Source organism: Candoia aspera, chromosome 3, assembly GCF_035149785.1.
Source record: "Candoia aspera isolate rCanAsp1 chromosome 3, rCanAsp1.hap2, whole genome shotgun sequence".
Classification (NCBI taxonomy): Eukaryota; Metazoa; Chordata; class Lepidosauria; order Squamata; family Boidae; genus Candoia; species Candoia aspera.
Genome location: NC_086155.1, coordinates 53,511,266 through 53,531,929, shown reverse-complemented (window position 1 = coordinate 53,531,929; position 20,664 = coordinate 53,511,266). Strand labels below are relative to the sequence as shown.

The 20,664-nt window shown below is 41.5% G+C and overlaps 1 protein-coding gene across 1 annotated transcript in view; it reads right to left on the bottom strand.

Annotated features, from left to right (window-relative positions):
• The window catches only part of CPNE5 (copine 5), a 147,771-nt gene that overhangs the window by 31,503 nt on the left and 95,604 nt on the right, over positions 1–20,664 (bottom strand). Inside the window, exons 11-12 of the mRNA XM_063297694.1 lie at positions 8,998–9,039; positions 8,395–8,470 (exon numbers count right to left, since the gene is read on the bottom strand). Of these exons, the coding sequence (XP_063153764.1) occupies positions 8,395–8,470; positions 8,998–9,039 (118 nt within the window). The remainder of the gene's footprint in view (positions 1–8,394; positions 8,471–8,997; positions 9,040–20,664) is intronic.

The window sequence follows — 20,664 nt, the reverse complement described above, 5'->3', positions numbered from 1 at the left end:
GTGCAGCTGTATAGAATTCCGTGTATAGAAGACTACTCATTGCATGTTCGGGCTGTGCAAACCATTTGAAAGGGGTGGCTTTGCAAGCCACATTGGTGTCACCAAAATACCCCTCTTCAAAGCATTAAAACGGATGCAAGCTTTAGGAGGTTTGTGTGGCTACTTTGAAGGCTTACCGCAGCATATACACATCCATGCACAGCCACCTCACTTAACCCCAGTGTATGCATTGTCTGCATACAAATGCACAAGGCACAGACAGCTGGGAAAAGCCCCTAAAGCAGGCACATAAAAATTTCAAGTAATGTGGTTCTTCCAAAACTTTGGTGAGGAGCACTTCATTCATACCAGTGAATTTTTTTGAAGTGCCCATTTCAAATGCTTTATACAGTCCTACTAGACATTAGAAAAGGTATAGCCGAATGGTGGGAAAGTCAACGCTCATCAGTGGAAGTATTTCTTCACAATGCATAGATTCTCTGTGGGATTCACTAACACATGATACAGCAGTGGCTGGGTAATTTTAAAATGAGGATAGGGAAAATGAATGGAAGTATTGTGAACGTGCAGGCTACAAACCGACATTTGCAGCTGGCCAGCCTCATGTCAGATAGTTAATCCACACCCACAAGCGAGGCATGACTCTTGGTCACATTCAAAATTAGACCGAATCCCTCTCTCTTCTAGAGATAAAAGCACAATGTGTAGTTGAACAAGGAAGAAGCCAAGAAAAAGAGGCTGGACAAGATTGAGGGTTCACTACTTCCTCTGGAGCCTCTGATTAGTCTCCCCAAAAAAACTGGAGGAAGCAGAAAACTACTACTTAGATATTTCTGTTGAAATATGCCTAGCTAGAAAACTGTGTTAGTTTTTTCTTCTTTTTCTGTGTGGAGCAAAATAAAAGACTGGGATAAACCCAGTTTTCTAAACTATGCAAAGAAATAATACTCATTTCTCTGCTTACTTTAGAAAATTGGGTTTATTTCAGTTTTTTGTTCATATGTTGGAGGGCATGAAGAGTGAACATTTTCTTTAGGATCTTCTTGGAAACTATATATTCATATGGAATCTCTGTACTCTCTCTTTCAAGAGTCTGCTAGAATGCCTTCTGTATTTGTAGCAGGCCAACACCAACTTGTTGTCTATCTGGAGCACTGGTTTTGATTTTTCTGTGGATTTTTGGTTTAGTTGCTGACCCTGATTAAGGCAACTCTGTAACTCTCTTTCTAGAATGTTAAACACATGTAATTTAAAGCTTTGTAATTTATATCTTTTTGATAATCAAATTTGATTTTGTCTATCTCTTGTGAGATCTGTCCATATTCCAAGGAAGGACTGAAGTCTTTTAACCATATGCCTCTAAGCTACACAGTCACGAGCTTCTGTTATAGAAATTATTCTATTCTATTCTATTCTATTCTGTTTTACTTTTACTTTTTAATTGCCAGGAAGGGAGCATAGGGTGTGAAAAACCCAGCTTCTCATATATATACTAAGGTTACGGGAAGTATTGTATGTCAAGTAGCGTGTCCTCTGGATGTTAGGTGATGGCAGCAGGAACTACATAGCAACTACTTGAAAGCAGGACATTGGGCCACAATGTAAAGACCCAGATGATGAAATATCCAGCCTTCCACTGTACTGGGCTGAAAGTTCCATTATAAAAAGATAAGGCTATAAATATCTATTAGTCATATATATTTTTTATGAATACCTAGAGAAAGCTGTTAATTGAGATGACAGTAAAGATGTGCCTTGCAGAACCTATTGTATTTAGGAATTGTTTTTGTTAAAGAAACACAGTGGTATTTCTAATAATAAGAACTTAAAATTAATATAAAAATAAGAAGAGCAACTTAGCCGTGTACTAAACCTTTACACGATAGATAGGAATCATGAGATATGAACAGTCACTAAGAATTCTCTATGAGCCAATAGCAGTTCAAGTCTTAGAACATTTTCTCACTGGCCATCAGTTTAGTCCTTCCAAAAGACAGCCATAAAATGCATTAGGCCAATACATGATTTCTCAGAAGTACCTTTTCCCATTCTTGTATTTGATGTCTTCCCATCTTCTTAAATCTGGATCAGGCTCATCAGGGTTGTTTAAGTTAAGATTCTGAGTAAGAGAGCAGCCCAATATAGATATGGAAGATGTAGCTAGAGAAGAAGGTCTGTCCCATTTTCTTCCTTATTGTCTTATGTAACCTGCCCCAACCAGACGCCTCTCATAAGGGCTGGATTACAAAAATTAACAGTCTGCAGATGAGGGAAAGTTGGGTTAATGCAGGGTTGGTAAACTTGTAACCCTCCAGCTCTTGCTAAATTTTAACACCCAGCAATCTCAGCCAGCATGCCCAATGGTGAGGGCTGTAAGGACTTACAGTTGAGCAATATTTGGAGAATCACAGGTTCCCCTGTTGATGGCTCAGGATTAATCTTACCTATGGCATGGAGAGAGAATGGTTCCTTCATTCCTTTGAAAGAGAATAAGCCAACACATCAAATTTGTTTTTTATTGCCCATTGCCAGAGAGAAAGTCTTTCCTTTCCTCATTAAATGTAGATTCCTTCTCCAATTTCATGGAGTCCTGTTCTCTAGAGGAGCAGACTTTGTAAATTACACAAACTATGCAAATTTCTCATCTCCGTTTTCTTTTTCTCCTTCCCACTTTTTCCTACTGAGTAGAAAACCTAGGTTCTTTGAGAGAAGCAGCTGGGATCTCGCTGTGCCTAGTCAGGCCAGTCATATGAGAAATTGGCCTAGAACTGTCACATTAGATACTCTTACAGCAGAACTACTGAGCATAATACATCTAATATGCAAAAAATGATTGGTAATAAGAGGAAACCCAGGCTCTGAAGTAACTGTGTGGGCATGCACACTACTGCAACTCTGCTTTTCAGATTCACATGGGCTTTTTCATCTGTTGGTGAAGTCAGATCTTCAACTTAAACAGAGAGGCGCTATCAATGCATATTACAACTAGAACTAAGGACAGGCTGAACTCTATTGGCTGAGACCACATGTCATGCCAAGCTGTGATTTTTAAATCATGTCTTATTGAAAAAATAATTGGTTGGGTTTACATTTAATATTAAATTATACATCATTGTTTACAAGCTACAATGGCAGGATTCAAACATAAACAGTGGCTCAGCTCACCATGTATAGAGAGTATGGAAGATGACCTTGATGGAGATACTCAAAAACCTTTGCCTAGGTAAAAGGGGCTAAAGCATCTTTTAAATCTAGAACATCCAGATAACATTCAGAAGTGGCTCAGAGAGATACCGTACCTCTTCAATTCACTTAACTATAAGGAGGAGCAGGAGGTACAGCACACTTAGAGTTGCAATATTCTGTTACAACAGTCAATCTCAATAAAAATAGTTTTAGTCTTCTCGTGGAGTTGATTTCATGGTCTGGTCTACATAGTGAGGCTGGCATTGTGTGAACTCAGTCAAATCTAGTTCCAACCTCTTGGCTCTTGGTCAGTGCTGCTAAAGACTCAGTACTAACATTAACATGTTAGTAGTTTCAAGAGGTATGTAGATATGCATGGGCATCTGAGGAGAGAGTGGTATTGTGAATATCATGACACTATCACACAAATTGTGCCAATTATGTAACATCATTGGAGCTTTTACCAAATGCTATGTACATAGGGGAAATATATATATTCAACTTCCGAACAGTTTTAAATAAAAAGCTTTTTTCCACAGACTCCTGGGAAAACCTAGGAGTTATGTCATAAGAGGAAGAACTTTTGTGCATTAAATGGAATTGAGGGAAGAATTATATATAGTTTTCACAATGGAACAAGTAGTGACCTCCCCCCTTCTCTCCCACATACAACACTCCCCGCATATTATGCATTTTATTCATCAATGATCTGCAGTCAGGAGATGAGCTCTGAGGTTGTGCAGTTTGCAGAAGACACTAAATTATTCAAGATGGTGAAAATACAATTGACTGTAACAAGAGTCAAAGCAACCTCTTCAAACTGGATTAGGAAAACAGAGTTTTTAGCCACATTTACAGACGGCCTGAGTCCAAGCTGTAATGATTCATCAGGAAAGAGGTATTTTGGTTGTGGTCGGTAGCTTAAAAAACAAAACAAAACAAAAACCCACATCATCTCAGCATACAGTCCCAGAAATGAAAAAGGCAAACTCTGTGTTTGGGATGATCAAGAAATAGGTTAAAAATAGAATAGCCAGTGTCATAATGCTTTTATATAACTCAGTGGTGAGAGCGCAACTGAAATGTTGCATAAAGCTCTGGTAGTCCCATTCCAAAGAATGGGATGTTCAGGCTGAAAGATCTGAAAGTTTTTAGGTCAGAAAAAGAATTGCGAGTGGGGAAGCATCACTGAGAACTTACAATATCTGACCAAAAACAAACAAACAACTATAAAAGCCCCAAAAGAGTCCACATTAGTTTCTCAAGCTCCTGAACAAACAGGGATAGAAAATTAACAAATACTGTATGTATTACAAGGCATAGAGTTAACTTTCTTTCAAGTGGCCTTCCCTAAAGGAGGAATATGGCATAAAGACTGGTGATCATATAGCTGGAGTGGACTTGTTTGAGATCCAGTTATCTAACAATAGTCAACAGCCAACTCAATCTAATTATGACCCTGCACATATTCTGGCTGAAATTATTTCTCTCCCTTCTCATACCGGCAATCCCTTATTTATGTTTTTACTGAGACCTGAAATTAGCACAATACTGTTGTGGGCAATGCTCTATCAAGTGAGTTCTGTACTACAACAGGGCCACACTAAATCTGATGTACACCATGACCAGTTTAGCTCTAGAGCAGATGTACTTTTTGGTATTTTAGTAGCAGAATGGCTTTAGTGTAAATGTGTAATCAGGACAGAAAGTTATTGTTCATTTTTAGTCTAATGCATTTTCACCTAAAATGGCACATGTGTACTCTCTTGTTCTTGGAGCATATTTCAGAGAATACTCTCCATGTGAACACATGATTATAAATATTCTATTAGCTTCTACCTATAGGACTATGAAAGCTGATAATATAGTATGGGGAACCTGTGGTCCGAAACTGACTTCATTAAAATAGGCAGATTTGGGAGAATTTGAGGGGTTTGTTTCTCTCAACTGAAAAATGGAAGAAAATATCGCTTCCATAAATACAAGTCATGTATGCATTTATGCTTTAAGGGCCAAGGGCAATCCATAGGCTACAAAATTCCCTATCTTTGTTTTTAGGCCAACAACTCTGGAAGGCATCAAATTTAGAAAATCTGGTTAATATACCAGCAGAACATTCCTCTCTGGCTGAATGTCACCTGTTTTATGGGGACCAGAATTCTGCCAACAGCCTTTAGAAAATACTGAAGAAATACAGCATTACTCCATTGGCTGAGAACCTCACTATTTCCAGAGCATAGATGGCTTATGAAAGATTTATACTTAGGATTTTTTCCCCAGAGGAGAAAATTACATTACTACATGATGCATTGAAAAGGAAAGGGTGATTGTGGTCTAAAACAAGCCTTAAAATAGACTGACTGTGAGAGATAAGAGTCAGTCTATCTGTGTTGGGATAAGAATCTTATTCAATGAGAGAAAATAATTTCTGCCACTGTTCCAGGAATCCAGAGGAATCAATGATAGTTATTAAGGTTGTTCTAGAATGTTACTAGATCAGCTTCCTCAGTCTGATTCTCTCCTTGCAACTACCATCATTCCCAGCCTGCATTAGCCCCAGCCAGGGATCACACTGGAGAGGGACAATGGGGGTTGAAGTTCAAAGATTTTGGAGGGTTCGAACTTGAGAAAGGTTGAAATAAAACAATGGCAGCATGTTGCCTCACTGGGGCAGTATTTCCTGACTGGGGCAACAATACCATTATGTAGTTTGAAGCAACTGCCTCAGGCTGAGTGTCACAAAAGGGCAGGAAATGATTCTTATTTGCTTTGTATTTTATCTGCTTGGGAGAAAGATGCTTGTGATCTTTCTTCCCCTTATTAAAATATTTTACCATGCCTTGGGTACAGCTTCCTCTAATTTGGGTGCCATTTTCTGCTCAATTATTATTAATAATGATTATTATTAATCATTAAAGCATATTTACTACAGTAGTCTTTAGCCACAACTCCAGTTTGAAAGGTTGAATGAGAATCAGACTACGTGGCAACCATATTTCTTCTTCATGTAATCTTCCTGGGCAGAAATCCTGTATCCACTCAGCTAGGAATAAGTTCTGTTGGGTTCAGTACAGCTTTATCTTTGTAGAGGCATCTTTTCCAGATCTCTTATTTTTTGCTTATGTATCACAATACAAAATCACAGGGGAACAGAAAACTCTTTGTCACTGTACTGCAGTTCCAACTAGACTAGGTTCAGCGTGACAAAGCCAAGTAGCATTCTCTGTCCTATTAGCTCCTGCAGGAAGAAAAGGTCACAGTGGTTCTCTTGCTGGAATGGTTCCGGGGAGAAGCAATAATCATTCTCGCCCTTAGGACACTCTTCCATTGCTGAAATTCAGTCAGTCACACTAAGGAAGTTTGATCTGTTCACTTTCCAAAAATGAACTACAGAATAAGGATGAATTCAAATGTGCAAAATTCTGCTTGCTTGATAGAGAGCAACATAACTGAAAAAATTAAGCCCAACTTTGCACAGCCAGATTCTTCCTACTGTGGTTATTGTTCAGTGCATGGCCATATGTAAGTGATTCAGGCTGCACAGCCAACTGCTAGAAATCAACACTGTGTTGGTTCACACTAGTCTGAAAGCCAGAGTAGTTCAGGGCAACATCATCAACTTCTCTAGCTTTCCAATTTTATGCCAAGCAACGAATCTTACCTTTTCCTAATAACTGCTGCAAATTAGCCTTTTTGCTGAAACACTGTTGGTAGGTTGGGATGCGAGCATCCATGCTGCTTTGGCTACTGGTGCAATACTGAGGAATGCCAGATTCTACTGGTTACGTACTATGCAAATCCCACAGTCAAGCAATAATGCCCAATAGTATCTATAAATTTGACTCAGTGTATAGACCCATAAATGGTTAGGAAAGCATGGCTACGTGCAACCATATACTGATATCCATTAAGAATCTACTTGAAGGGAATGGCATGGCATGTAGATGGAACATGTCACTGTATTTTTGAAGAGTGATGCTGCAGCACCTGTTCTCTTTCAAGTTTTTTGAAAGAATAGCAAAAATATAGCTAATTCTCTCTCCCTTCACCCTCAACCTACTACTTGGGCCATGGGCATCTGCTGCTTTGGCTGCCATAATCAAAGTGACAAAAATAGTGTTGTACTTCCAAGCCACAAAGTCCACCTCTTTTGGACATGTGACATCACAAAGCATGTACAAAAGGAGTGCAGCTTGCGTCACAGGGATACAATTTTGCTTTTGTCGAATTGACTGATTTGAACCCCCCACCCAAAATGCTACTGAACTGAACTACTCATGTGGGTTGGGGCAACTGCTAAGATAAAGTTCACAGTCTTTTTAAAAGTTAAGCTACAGAAACCTCATTGAATTTATTTATTTATTTATTTAATATCCCACCTTTATTATTTTTATAAATAACTCAAGGTGGCGAACATACGAAATACTCCTTCCTCCTCCTATTTTCCCTACAACAGCCATCCTGTGAGGTGAGTGGGGCTGAGAGAGAGGGACTGCCCCAAGGTCACCCAGCCAGCTTTCATGCCTAATAGTGGTCTTACATAACTCCCACTCATTTTAATGGAACTTAAGCTGGAATTTCCTAACACAATCTTCCCAACAAATGTGTTGAGCTAAAACTCCTTTAAGAATATGGAGTATGGGACTAGTCTAATATATCTTGAGGACGCTAGACTGGGGAGGGATACCCTAGTGGAATTTTTTCCCCACATGGATCTATGGTTTGGAAAAGCCTGAGGTAGAATCTGATAGAGGCCAGGGGTAAGTAGTATGATGGGTAATGCGTATGGGCAAAGGCAATAATCAATTTCTTCTTGAATTTGAGGAGGGGGAGATTTTTGCTTTGCTTCTTTAAAAAAATATGTTAAGCTTGTTTTAAGGCTTACACTACCATTTTCGACAATTTCACACCTTAAAATGGCAAGAAACCACACAGCTCAATTTAGTTTTGATGGAAGAGGTTGTAACAACCACAAAAATGTGGTTCAAGGAGTGCATGTAACTCTTACGAATCAAGTTGACCATGATGGTTTTACTCAATGCACCACAGAATGTAGGAGTCTTACAGAATGGACAATATGGATCATAGTCTGACTGCCTGCGCAAGGCAGGAATCTATTAAACCATTCTAACAATTTTTTTCAGTCATCCATCAATATCAGTTAATCTTGGATGTTGATATTAAGGGACACCTCAAGAAGCTACTCACCTCATAGACATTAAACTGGCTTTGTCCTCGTGCCAGTTCTCTATAGCTGGTTGTAAACTCTCCAATGAAATCATGGCTGTTAATAGAAAATAAGACTGTGAGGTGCTATAGAACAGAAATTCCCATTTCTCTACACGTTGATGGTCCAAATGAGGAATAATAAAAAGTCATGATCAGTAGCAATTCTGCACACTCCTCACTTCCTTAATTTGTATATTTTTGGCCAAGCTAGCAGCATATGGAGCTCTAGTCTACTTTTCATTCTTCTCCTTTACTTAGACAATGGACTCTCTATTAAATAAGTTGATTCATAAGGCAAAGTCAGCTTTTCCAAATCTAGGGGCTGTGAGCTGCGTTTGGATTTATAATTCTCAGTTTTCTATATCATGGCAATAATTCTGGTGGTTCTAGCTCAATACATATGGAAGATTGAGCTAGCAATTCTTTTTTCTTCTGGGGGGAGCACAGGACCTTTTGTCTGAAGCCTCATAAAGGAAATTCAAGCATGCCACATGCTCTTGCAGCTTTTTCTTTTCATTTAACTTTTCTAAGTGTAGGTTTTTTTAAAAAATCGATTAAATGCAAGGGCTAAATGCTACTTACCTGCCATCTCGATCCCAGTCATACACCTCTACTTTTATAGTTCTGCAAAAGATGACATTAATGGTCAAGTTGCAATTCCTACTGTTACCAGGTCAGTTTTCTTCTCTCTGAGAAAACCATTGGCATGAAAAAGTGCCAAGCTGTGCATTGGAGATAACATTTCTTTTAAGAAAGTTGGGAAAGTAAGCCAGGTGGGATTTAGGGTATATTAAGAATACTCCAGCTACCCTACATAGGACAAAATCTCCTTAGTGGGCCTGCAAACTGCCCTTCTAGCCTTTTCTGGATGAGCATCTCAGAATTGATGTATTAAATAATCATGTGTTTCCATCAAAGATGCTTGCCATGTGAGGAAAAGGGAGTTGCCAGGGGCTGAACAAGTCCCTATCTTTATTCTGACTCAACTCAGAATGTGAAATGACTGGGCAGAGAAGCTACCAGCCACGTAATATGAGGGTACCAGGCTTTTTTTTTTTAAGGTAAGCCTTTTTTGCTTCCTCTGGGTCATTCTACTTGGCAACTTCAAGCATCTCCATTAGATGGGATGCCCAGGATGACACACAGTTCTACTGGGAAGCTGTGGCTATCCAGAATGTGCTTGAAGGCAATCATTAAAAGCTTAATCTAGATAAGGCAGACTGTTTTCTTTTTTTCTGAAGAAAAGGGTGGTGGAGTTAGTTTTTCTTAATGAAGGGGTTAACTGCATTCTTCCATAGAGTCTCCCCCACTTGAAATCAAACGTGCAGTTTGGGAGTTCTCTTGGCCCCAGTTTGTTCATTAACGTTCAGATAACAACTGTGACCAAAAGGGCTTCAGATGTGGAAATGCAGCAGAGCAAGTATACTACACCTATTTCAAAAGAGGATATCAAAATAAAAAGCACCATTAGCAATATGCATCTAGGCACAAATCAAAATAAGATTTATTTTATTTTAAACTCAAGCTCTACACAGTCTGTGTCCCAGTTTCCTGCCAATATATAAAACTGGAAAGTTCTTTTTCAGGGTTTCAAGATGAATAGGTACAAATTGGTCAGCATGTGTGACATGAACATTTTTGTGGTGGCACCTCACAGTACTCCAAGGAAGCACTTTCTCCCTCAGAAGGTTCATTTGATTCCCTCTCTTTCTGGTGTCTCCCACCAGGTGAAGACAACTTCAGACAGAATTGTGATCGACTCTGGCATTTCACACTGCATCCCAACTCTAAACTTTTAATTACATGTGATTTGCTTATATCTGTTATCAGCTACTTATTTCTGCTTTACTGTGTTTTTATTATGTTTTTAGCCACTTATAGTTTTCTCGGTGGTGTTAAAAGATGAGATATAAATTATTCTAATAAATGCATACAATTTTTTTTTGTCTTTAAATTATTAAGAGGTAGTATGTTGCCACACATGTACTCTATCCATTTTGTCTGAGTTATACTTGAAAAGATGTGAACCATTTAAATGTTGATAAATAGGCAGGCTTCTGAGACAAAATTTGCAGATGACTGGTTGATATTACTTGACCTCAACAGTTTAATATATGCCTTACAATGATGCCAGGGGTATTCATTGTTCCTAGGTAGACAATGGGGACATTGACGCTTTGCCCTTAAGTACAATATAATTTCCAGTGTCAGACATTGGTTATTCTCAGTAAATATTCCGGACTAGTAGTTTCTTAAACTCCTGTTAGAAAAATGACAGTGATTAAATTGCCAGTGGCTGTATGTATGCTGACAGGTGACATTTGAATTCTCAGAGGCACAGGAATGAGTGGAGATGTCAGACCACACTTGGAGCTCATTTGCAGAGACTCTGCCATATCCTCTTACCCCCCACCTCTGTGACTTGGGAATTGCTTTCTCAATATTTTCAGTGCTTCTTGAAGTCAACCAAATCTTCCAAACGACTCCACTCACCAGCAATTTAAAGGAAAGACACGTGTTATAAAAGCAAAGCAAAGCAGAATAATGGTGAGCAATCCCAATTTCTCAACTAGATTATAACAGCCTGGTAGGGACAGGCAACAATGAAAAGAAATAATTGTGATGGAAGAAGATAAAACTTTAACAGGTATTCACTGAAATCAATAAACACAACTGGTAATAAGTATTCTATTTTTCTGTAAACTAGGAGCAGATCCCACACACAAATGCCCTGAAGAAGGCATGACGCAGTCTGGAAACTAACATTCAGGAAGGGTGTCCTTTTAGAGCACTAAATGGATTTAGAGTCTCCTGGTGATTTTGATTCCAAGGTTTTTCGTACAATTACTGCATTCTACAAAATGTGCTCAAAGTGACTGATAGCTCAAGTCTTACTGCCACCCAAAAAAATGGAGAGCAGTCCCCTTTAAAAAACAAGCCTGCGGTGATTTTGTTGGTAAATAGCAATTCAGAAGTATCAAATTCAATGAAAAATTTGCAGAGCTCCACTAAAGGCTGTTTCTAAGCAGCCAAGATGGGGTTTGCAACCTTTTCTGGGTTGCTCAGTAAATGCATGAATGCAAAAATGGAAATCTTGGGAGATTTTGAAGAGAACAACTTACTGCGAACAGCGTAGGATGCATGGGTTTCAACTAGGCTCTTTACATTTGATATCAGGCAGAAAAAACAGAAACCTTCAGAAAATCAGGAATTCAGATGCACCTTTGTTCATTCCTAATTTTCCTGATATTTTTTCCATTTGCTAGCAAATTTTACAATCAAATCTTGTCCAAGTACCCAACCTTGTCTGTTTTGTAATTCCCATTCAATTTCTCAGTCAACTGCAAACATCCTGTTTGATTTTCCCTCCTAACATAAATAGTACACATCATCATTCCCCTAGCAGCATCCTATAAGTAAAGTTAAGAATACTGCAACTGGGAAACAAAGTGTCCTTGGTAAAATACAAAAGCTCTGACTGCCCCCAAAACCTGAAATAAAAGTAGTCCAAGGATAAACACAGATTTCTGAGGGCAAATAGTATGATGAGTGGCTGGGAGTTGGGCAGCTTATACATTTAATAAATACTTATTAAGAGGATGGAACACATTTTGTGTGCACATGAATGAGGCAATTGTCACACGGATGGGACGTAAGAGCCACCCAAATTTGATTTATAACCAATCTTTTGTGCAGCACCTCAAGGTGATTTGCATTGCATTCCCTCCTATCTTCCCCATACTACCATGTGAGGTAGGTTGGGCTGAGAATAACTGGCTCAAAGTTACCAGTGAGCTTTCATGGCTGAGGGGAAACTAGAACCTAAGTCTCCCAACTCCTGGTTCAATACCTTAACCCAGTGTTTCTCAACCTTGGCAACTTTAAGAAGTGTGGACTTCAACTCCCAGAATTCTGGGAGTTGAAGTCCACACATCTTAAAGTTGCCAAGGTTGAGAAACACTGCCTTAATCACTACAAAGTACCTACTGGTTCTCAGGATCTGCCTCCAGAAACTCTATTCAATTTCTTTCCCCCAGTTTTATATATCTGAACATCTGAACAACACCTGAATTAGCTCTTTTTGTTACCTCTTCTTACCTTTCCCCATTTTTTTCTCTTTGCAAGTTGTTGGGATTTTTTTTTTTTTTGGCAACCAATAGGTCTCTCAGGGACTGGTAAATGGTTAAAGAGCAGAAAGCAAATGAGAATAAAAGGCTTTCAGATTAGATAAATATACAAAACAGGGTCTATCAAGAAACTGCATTAGGACTGCAGTTTGGTTTTGTTTATTTCAAATAGTGGTAAGTCCCCAAGTTTATCGATGATACCAATTTACTCAGGTTGATAACATCAAAAAAGGATTAGAGAGAGTTCTCGAAAGAATTGCCCCCACCTGGGTTAATGGGACTTAAATTGAAAATCCAGTTCAATGTAAACAAGTGCAAAATAACGCACACTGGTACAACAATCCCTGCCCTCAGACTTTGCACATACACAAATGGGGACTGAGTTAGCAGTAACTGATCAGGAAAGATCAAGAAAGGGAACTTGGAATCGACAATTCCATGAAAATGTCAACCCAAAATTGTAAATTCAATTCTTGGAATCACTAGGAAGGAAACAGAAAATAAAACTGCCAATATAGTAATCAAGTACCCTTATAAAGCCTTATGCTGAGGAAGCACTCAAAATAAGGGTAATGTTCTATTCACTGCATCTCAAAAAGGATATTGTAAAGCTGGGGAAAAAATACAGGAAAAGCAACCAATATTATAAAGAACCCGAGAAGGAATTGTTGGAACCACTAACGAACACAATGAAGGAAATTAAAGAGACAAAGGTGATACCACAAATATGGGAAGAAACATACATAACGTTGATTTTACAAAGAAGGGAATGATCTGGAGAAACCACAGTCACATAGATCAGTCTTTTGGTTGAATATAAGACTACAAATTTTTATTGTTATAAAAATTAGGCATGGAAAACATGATGGCAATATATATCATTTTATATCATGTAGAAAATGTGACAGTTTTTCTAACAATATTAGATCCTGAAGTGATCCAATTAATGTAACCACTGGAGAAATTCAAGACTGATAAAAAAAGTAATTCTTTACACAAAAATAGTTTGCTGTTATCAAATATGGCAATGGGCATTGAATTAACTGATTTTCAAAGGGGAGAAAAAAAATTCATGGAGGATTGGGCAATGAATGGCTACACATTTTAATGCATCACAGATTGTTTCCTTGAACAACACGGAATATTCTTTAAGTATCAGCTAAAGAACGATAGTGGAAGAGGGTATTGTCCCCATGTCTTGCTTGTGAGCTTCTAGGATACTTTTGGGTATATCACAGAATGCTAGAGTAGCTGAGCCTCAAGCCTGGTGGTGTGATTGTGTTGCTCTGGTTACAGAGGGACTGGGACTCAGATGATGATAAGGAACAGATTTCAGAGCATGGCGTACAGGAGAGTATGCCAAATAAAGATATCTTTCATTTCTCTGACTTTTATAACATTTGCTCTTCAGATAGCAAGGATTTGTAGCAGCTTTATGATCCACCTACTGGAATAGGAAAAGGTTAATATTTTAAAGCATACTTTCAATCAGGAAACAGAATGAGATGATTGCGTTTGTTGTCTTGATCTGTGACTAGCTTGGTCCCAATGTCATGCGTTTCCATAGCAACAAAAGCTAAAAATATACCATCTAAAATGGGGGAAAGGCCCACGCAGCAGTCAAAACAAACTAAATAAAGATCCAATTGCAATCATAATGGGGAAATTTTAATAATTTCTCTGGACTTGTTCAGGAGGTGATGAAACAAGATGGAAGAAAACAACAGATTTTGGGGATAGAATGCTCACATTTCCATCAACCACTGTGGAAAGGAGGCTCAGTTGTGTTGGAAAGTGGGATTCCTCAGGTCACATTTCCATGTGAGTGTGATCAAATGTAAAAGCCCTATTGAAAGTGTTTACTTCTCCAATAGTGATTTTGGCTTAAGATATCTGGCACTGCACACCAAACAATGGCCCTGATTAGGAGCCTCGTATAATCCAGATTTGATGACTGATGAGATTACAAAGTGTAATTACAAGTAAACACATACTTATACACACACACACACACACACACACTTTGCTTTAGCAAATTGTTAAAAATGAATCCACTTATACCTGTACTCTTTTATCTCTGGGATAACATGTCAAACACCAAAAGGCAGAAAAATCTAAATTTAAGATGAAAAATGTTTGGACATTAAAAAATAAATGTTCATGATATTCAGGGATAATATAATGCTCAAGGATAATATGGTATTAGTATCACAATAGGCTGTCCAAAAGTTACAAAACCCTTTAAAAATGGATACCGTGCATATAATAAGATTGCAGGTCTTCTCTGTACTATCTGTTACCTTGATATCTGTCACCTTAATAACTGATAAGGGCAATATGATGAATAAACCTGAGAATTTGTTTCATGGTCAAGAGAACTAGGAAAAGATTGAGCTGTATGTTGAAATGGGAATGTATCTAGTTTGAAAAGAATCGTATTATCCCACTGTCAGATATTTGTTTCACGGGAATAATAATGGCTTAGTTTGCAGCATTGTTACAGTAAACCAGTAAAGATTACAGTAAACCAGTGGAGTGCTTTCAGCTTCCTAAATTATTCCATATAACCACATATTTTGACCACATACATCCAGTGAGGTGTCAGACTTAATGTATCAGCTTACAAAGACTCACATTCAAGCCTCTATGGACTCACATTGGGCCATTCGCTCTCTCATGCCAATCTCCCTAACAAGGCTGTTATAAGACGAAGAAAATTTTAAAAGTGCAGACTAAATATATTGGGAAATACAAAAACTAAACTTGTTGTTCTTAAACTCCCGGCAATGAGGTGGATCAACGAATGTCCACCAGATTCTAAATTTTTCCAAATTCTAGTTTGGAATTGCAACTGGAAGCCTAAGATGAAGCAACTTTTTTTTCTTTTTTGAGTCAAGATGTTGTCCCAAAGCAGGTCACTTTAGCTGAGGCAACATCACTAAGCAGCATTCTTCCATACAGACCTCAGAGGCATGTTCACATGTGTTATCTATTTGTGTCTATATATATACACACATGTATGTATATCCAACATACATGTATATATCTGTACCCAAATGAACTTGTACATTAATTACACAAAGGTAGAGAGATAGTTCCAGATTTCATGCAGGCCCCAAACCTTTGAAATCAGAAAACTGTAACTTTGCTCTAAATTGCAAGTACAGTTATCAGGTAAACAGCTCTTCAAGCTCTGTTCCCCTCTCATGGATGTAGCCATTGACGTGAATTAGCAAGCCACAACAGATTCTGAATTGCTCCAAGAGATGGGGATTAAGAAGGATGGAATTGCTGAGCTAGTGGTAATAATTAAGGTTGATCAAGACTTTTGTGGCCATCAAAAGAGTTCTCATTTCTACTCTAAGCAAAATAAGCTAGGGATCAGGCAGCATCAAGAATTGGCTTAATAAAATAACCTGCAATATTTATAATACTATTATTCCAGCCCTGTTATTTGGGAAGTATCTTTTTATCTCAAGAAGGAATAATATTAGTGATGTCAGTTTCATTTTTCTTACACTTGTAGCTAGAAAATTAGTGGCAGGTTTTCTATACGTACAGGAAAATTGCATAGACTTTGTGATAACTTTGATCTGCATCTTATCAGAACACAGCATCTGGACCCTTCTATTCTTAGAAGATATATCCTTGATTATCAAATAAAATAAGGAAATACAAATAAAAGCCTTGAGAAACTTCTGTGCTCCTCATTAAAAGTATAACAATGACATTTGGACTGGCAGCATTTTCTTTTGATTCAATTTGCCTATAAGTAAGAAATTTCCATATATATATATATATATACACACACACACATACACATTTAAATTTATATATTTATATACATTTAATTAATTCAACATACATTTATCCAATAAAATTAGGAGGCACACCATGGATTAGCATTATGGCCAAGAGCAGGACAAAGCTATCATGAACTTAGTTTCATACATTCCTCTATTCAACCAGGACAACCCTGCCAGTGTTTAGTGACAATTTCCATTGAAAGTCATCTCTTATTTTGGGCACATTGAAAGTCATAGTTTAAAATGACTGTCAGTTATGAAACAAGCCAAATTCAAGCCATGGGTTATGAAGCTGGTTTGTTTTAACTAACTGAGGTTTATTTTAAACTAGAGAGGAGCATGAGAGCTTGAAGCTCATAAATGCTGCTTCCTAGTGATACACATAGCTCTAAATCATGGTTTAATATTATGTGGTAAGTGAGCCAGTTAGTATTACAGTTTTTACACTCTAGAGCAACCTTCCCCCAATCTTGGTGTTTGTTCTCCAGAAAAATGGACGTCAAATAATATTATAGAAGAAAAAGCAGCTTTTTACATGAACAGTATTTCCCTTCCAATTGGCTCCTAGAAAAACCCATTATATTAGCTCCCTCTCATTATCTTAAAGACAGCCAGACATCAACAATCTAATTTTGTTGGATTTCTTTTAATGTTCTCACATGCATGAGCTCAAACCACTATGTCACCAACCGCTGAGTCACTAAAATCACTATAAAATGCATAATATTGATACTTGTAAAAAATGGGTGCAATCTAACAAAAGATAATTATCAGCACATTATGCATGTCTACTCAGAATAAAAATCCCATAAGCTCAACAGGGCTTAATACCCAGTGTATATGTTCATACATACACTACTCTAGGAGTAAATTCCACTGAACTCAGGAATAATCAACTTCTGTCATGCGCTGCCTGCCTCTGAATAAGGCTCAGACACTGGTTCGATGGATCAGGCTCTGATTTATTCACAGCGCAGTTACAGCGTCGGAAGAAAAAAGCTGAGAGTGACAGGAGCGCGCCGGTGCGAGGTTTAAATACCCCGCGCCGGTCAGCGCCCCCTCACTCGCGGTCACGTCACCCCCCTTTGTCCAACACGTTGCCCTGCCGGTGGGTGAGGGGTTGTGAGGCCCCGCTGGCGTTCCGGGATCGCCCATCATCGGGTTTTCTATTCATCCGGTGATTGCTGTCAGCTGGGCGATCTCCGTTGTATTGGCGCTGATGGCTTGGGTGTGCTCCGTGATCCGTTTAGTTATTGTCTGTTGGCCGTTAGTCGTTGTGAGTTGATGGCTACTTATCTTGAGCCCCTTCTCCTGTTTCCTTGCTATTGTCATGTGTGCCATTGCGCTGATGACTTCAGCTCAACGGCACTCATGACATACTGCCCCCTGTCCGAATAGTGCTCCCCCCCGGTTTTCTGGGTTTTTTTTTGTTTTTTTTTTGGTGGAGCTGTCAAACGGCACTTTTTTTTTTTTTCCGAAATTCCCGCTGGAGTAGTTGTCGCCCCTCCCTTTGCTCCTCCCTCTACCACGTGCCTTCCCAGGGTGTGTCCATAGTGCGCATGCCCGGGTCACGTCCTGGCGTGCGCATGCTCCAGCCACACCCTGTTTGTTTGGCTCAGTTCGGCGAGGAGAGAGGCGTGGCTGGTCGGGTGCTTATCAGCTCCAGGTAGGGCCCTTCTTTTTTTTTATTTAAAGTGCGTCGCCTTTGTTATAGCTCCTGGGCGTTGCCCCCAGGTTGCCCTGTTGACTTGCTTGCCACTCCCCCGCGGCCGGGGGGCGGGGGGAGGGTGCTGGCGAACGCTTGTCACCGCCTCGTGGGCCCGGGGCGGGGGGAGTGAGTCCCGGGGGGGGAGGTCCACCCAAGTCGCGGGCTTGGGGGGGCCCTTTCCCTTGGGGCACGGGAGGCGGGGGGGGCCTGCGGGGGGGGGTTTGCAGGGGACGGCTTGCTGACCTTGGTTGTGGCTTGTCGGGGTATGCCCGGTGAAATGCTCTGGTCAGGTCAGGCGCGTTAACGTTGTGCGCCGCCACCCATTCCGGGTGGGGGAAGTGTTTCCACCTGACCAGATAGTGTAGAGTTCCTCGTTGCTTGCGGGAGTCGAGTATGTCCCTTATCTCGAAGTGGTGTTGCCTGTCGATCATCACCGGTGAGGGCTGTGGCGTGCTTGGGTGCCATCGAGAGGTGGTTGCCGGTTTCAGGAGGCTGGTGTGGAACACCGGGTGGAATCTCCGTAGGTTGTGTGGCAGGTCCAAGCGTATTGCTACCGGGTTCACTATTTGGGTGACTCGGAACGGCCCGATGTACTTAGGCCCCAGTTTTTTCGAGGGTTGGGGTGACTTTAGGAACTTGGTGGATAGGTAGGCCATATCCCCCGCTTGGAACGTCGGTTGTTGGCGCCGGTGCTTGTCGGCCTGCTCTTTGTAGGCTGCCTGTGCATCCTTCAGCGCCGCCGTGATTATTGGCCATGATTCCGCGATCTTCCGTCCCCAGTCGCTAGCGTCCATCTGGGGTTCCGGGGGTTGAGGTAGCTCCGGTATGGGGACGAAGTCGCGCCCCGAGACTACTTCGAACGGAGTTTTCCCCGTGCTCGTGTGGACGGCGTTGTTGTATGCGACTTCGGCGAACGGGAGCAGTTCAGCCCAGTCGTCTTGGTGATAGTTAGTATATGAGCGTATGAATTGCTCTAAGGTGGCATTAAGAACCTCTGTGGCTCCGACCGTCTGGGGGTGCCAGGCCGTAGATAGGGCCTGTTGGGTCCCCGTCAGCTTTAGGAAGGCCCGCCAGAATTTGGAGGTGAACTGTGTGCCCCTGTCGGTCACCACACGTGCGGGACATCCGTGTAGCCTGTACACGTGGATGAGGAAGAGTTTGGCTAGCTGTTGTGCGGATGGGACCGACGTGCAGGGGATGAAGTGGGCCTGCTTTGAGAAGTAGTCCTTCACCACCCAAATGGCCGTTTTCTTCTGGCTGGGTGGGAGGTCCACTATAAAATCCATAGAGATTTCCTCCCATGGGCGGGAGGGTTCTGCCACCCGTTGTAATAGCCCCGCGGGTTTGCCTGGTGCCCGTTTGGCCCTAGCGCACGTTGGGCAGGACGCTACGTATGCTTTTACGTCTCGCCTGAGCGCGGGCCACCAGAATTGACGCCGTGTTAGGTGTAGGGTCTTGAGGAACCCAAAGTGTCCCACTTGTTTGGCGTCGTGTGACCTATGCAAGATCACCTGGCGTTGCGAGTCCGGGACATAGATTCTGCCTTCCCCCCATGCGAGGTCTTGTGCCATCGTTACCTTGTCGGGGTTTGCCAGGAACCAGGGGTCGGTTTTGAGGGCGGCGGCGAGGTCCGTGCGCATTCCCCCTGGTAGTGGCGGTTGGCTTCTTCCGGTCGCAGGTTGTCCCGCTGTCGGCTGCGCCGTAGAGTCGAGCTGCCTCCGAGCGCCGCTTTGGGTGGTCACGGCCATCCCCAGTTGCGAGGCGGATAGGACCGTCCCAATGGTGTCTGGGGCGGGCTCTTCGTCTTGGGGCAGTCGGGAGAGGGCGTCGGCCAGGAAGTTCTTTTTGCCCGGCATGAACTTCAGCTGGAAATTAAAGCGGCTGAAGAATTGGGCCCATCGGACCTGTTTTGGGCTAAGGCGTCTGGGCGTTCGTAGGGCCTCGAGGTTCCGGTGGTCGGTCCAGACCTCGAATGGTTGGGTGGCTCCCTCGAGTAGGTGTCGCCATGTTTCTAGCACTGATTTTACCGCGAAGGCTTCTTTCTCCCAGACGTGCCATCGCCTTTCTGTCTCGGAGAACTTCCTTGACAGGTAGGCGCATGGTTTCAGGAGTCCCGTGGGGTCCTTTTGGAGCAGGATGGCCCCCAGGGAGAAGTCTGAGGCGTCGGCTTGGACCACGAACGGCCGTTCTGGGTCCGGGTGCGCGAGGATTGGCTCCGTGGTGAACAGCGCTTTCAGCTTGTTGAATGCGGTCTGGCACGCGGGAGTCCAATTCAACACTGTGCCCGGGTTCTTGGCGCGTCGGGTGTCCCCCACCCCTTTGGTTTTGAGGAGGTCCGTTAGGGGGAGGGCTATCTCTGCGAACCCCCGGGCGAATGACCTGTAAAAATTCGCGAATCCGAGGAAGCTCTGGAGTTGGCGTCTGTTGCGGGGGCGCTCCCAGTTTAGCACCGCCTCGACTTTTGCGGGGTCCATTTCTATGCCGTCCCCGGAGATTCGGTACCCCAGGTAGTCTAGGCGCGCTTTGTGAAACTCGCACTTTGTAGGCTTGGCATAGAGCTGCGCCCTTCTGAGCTTGTCGAGGACTTGCCTGACTAGGGTCACATGTT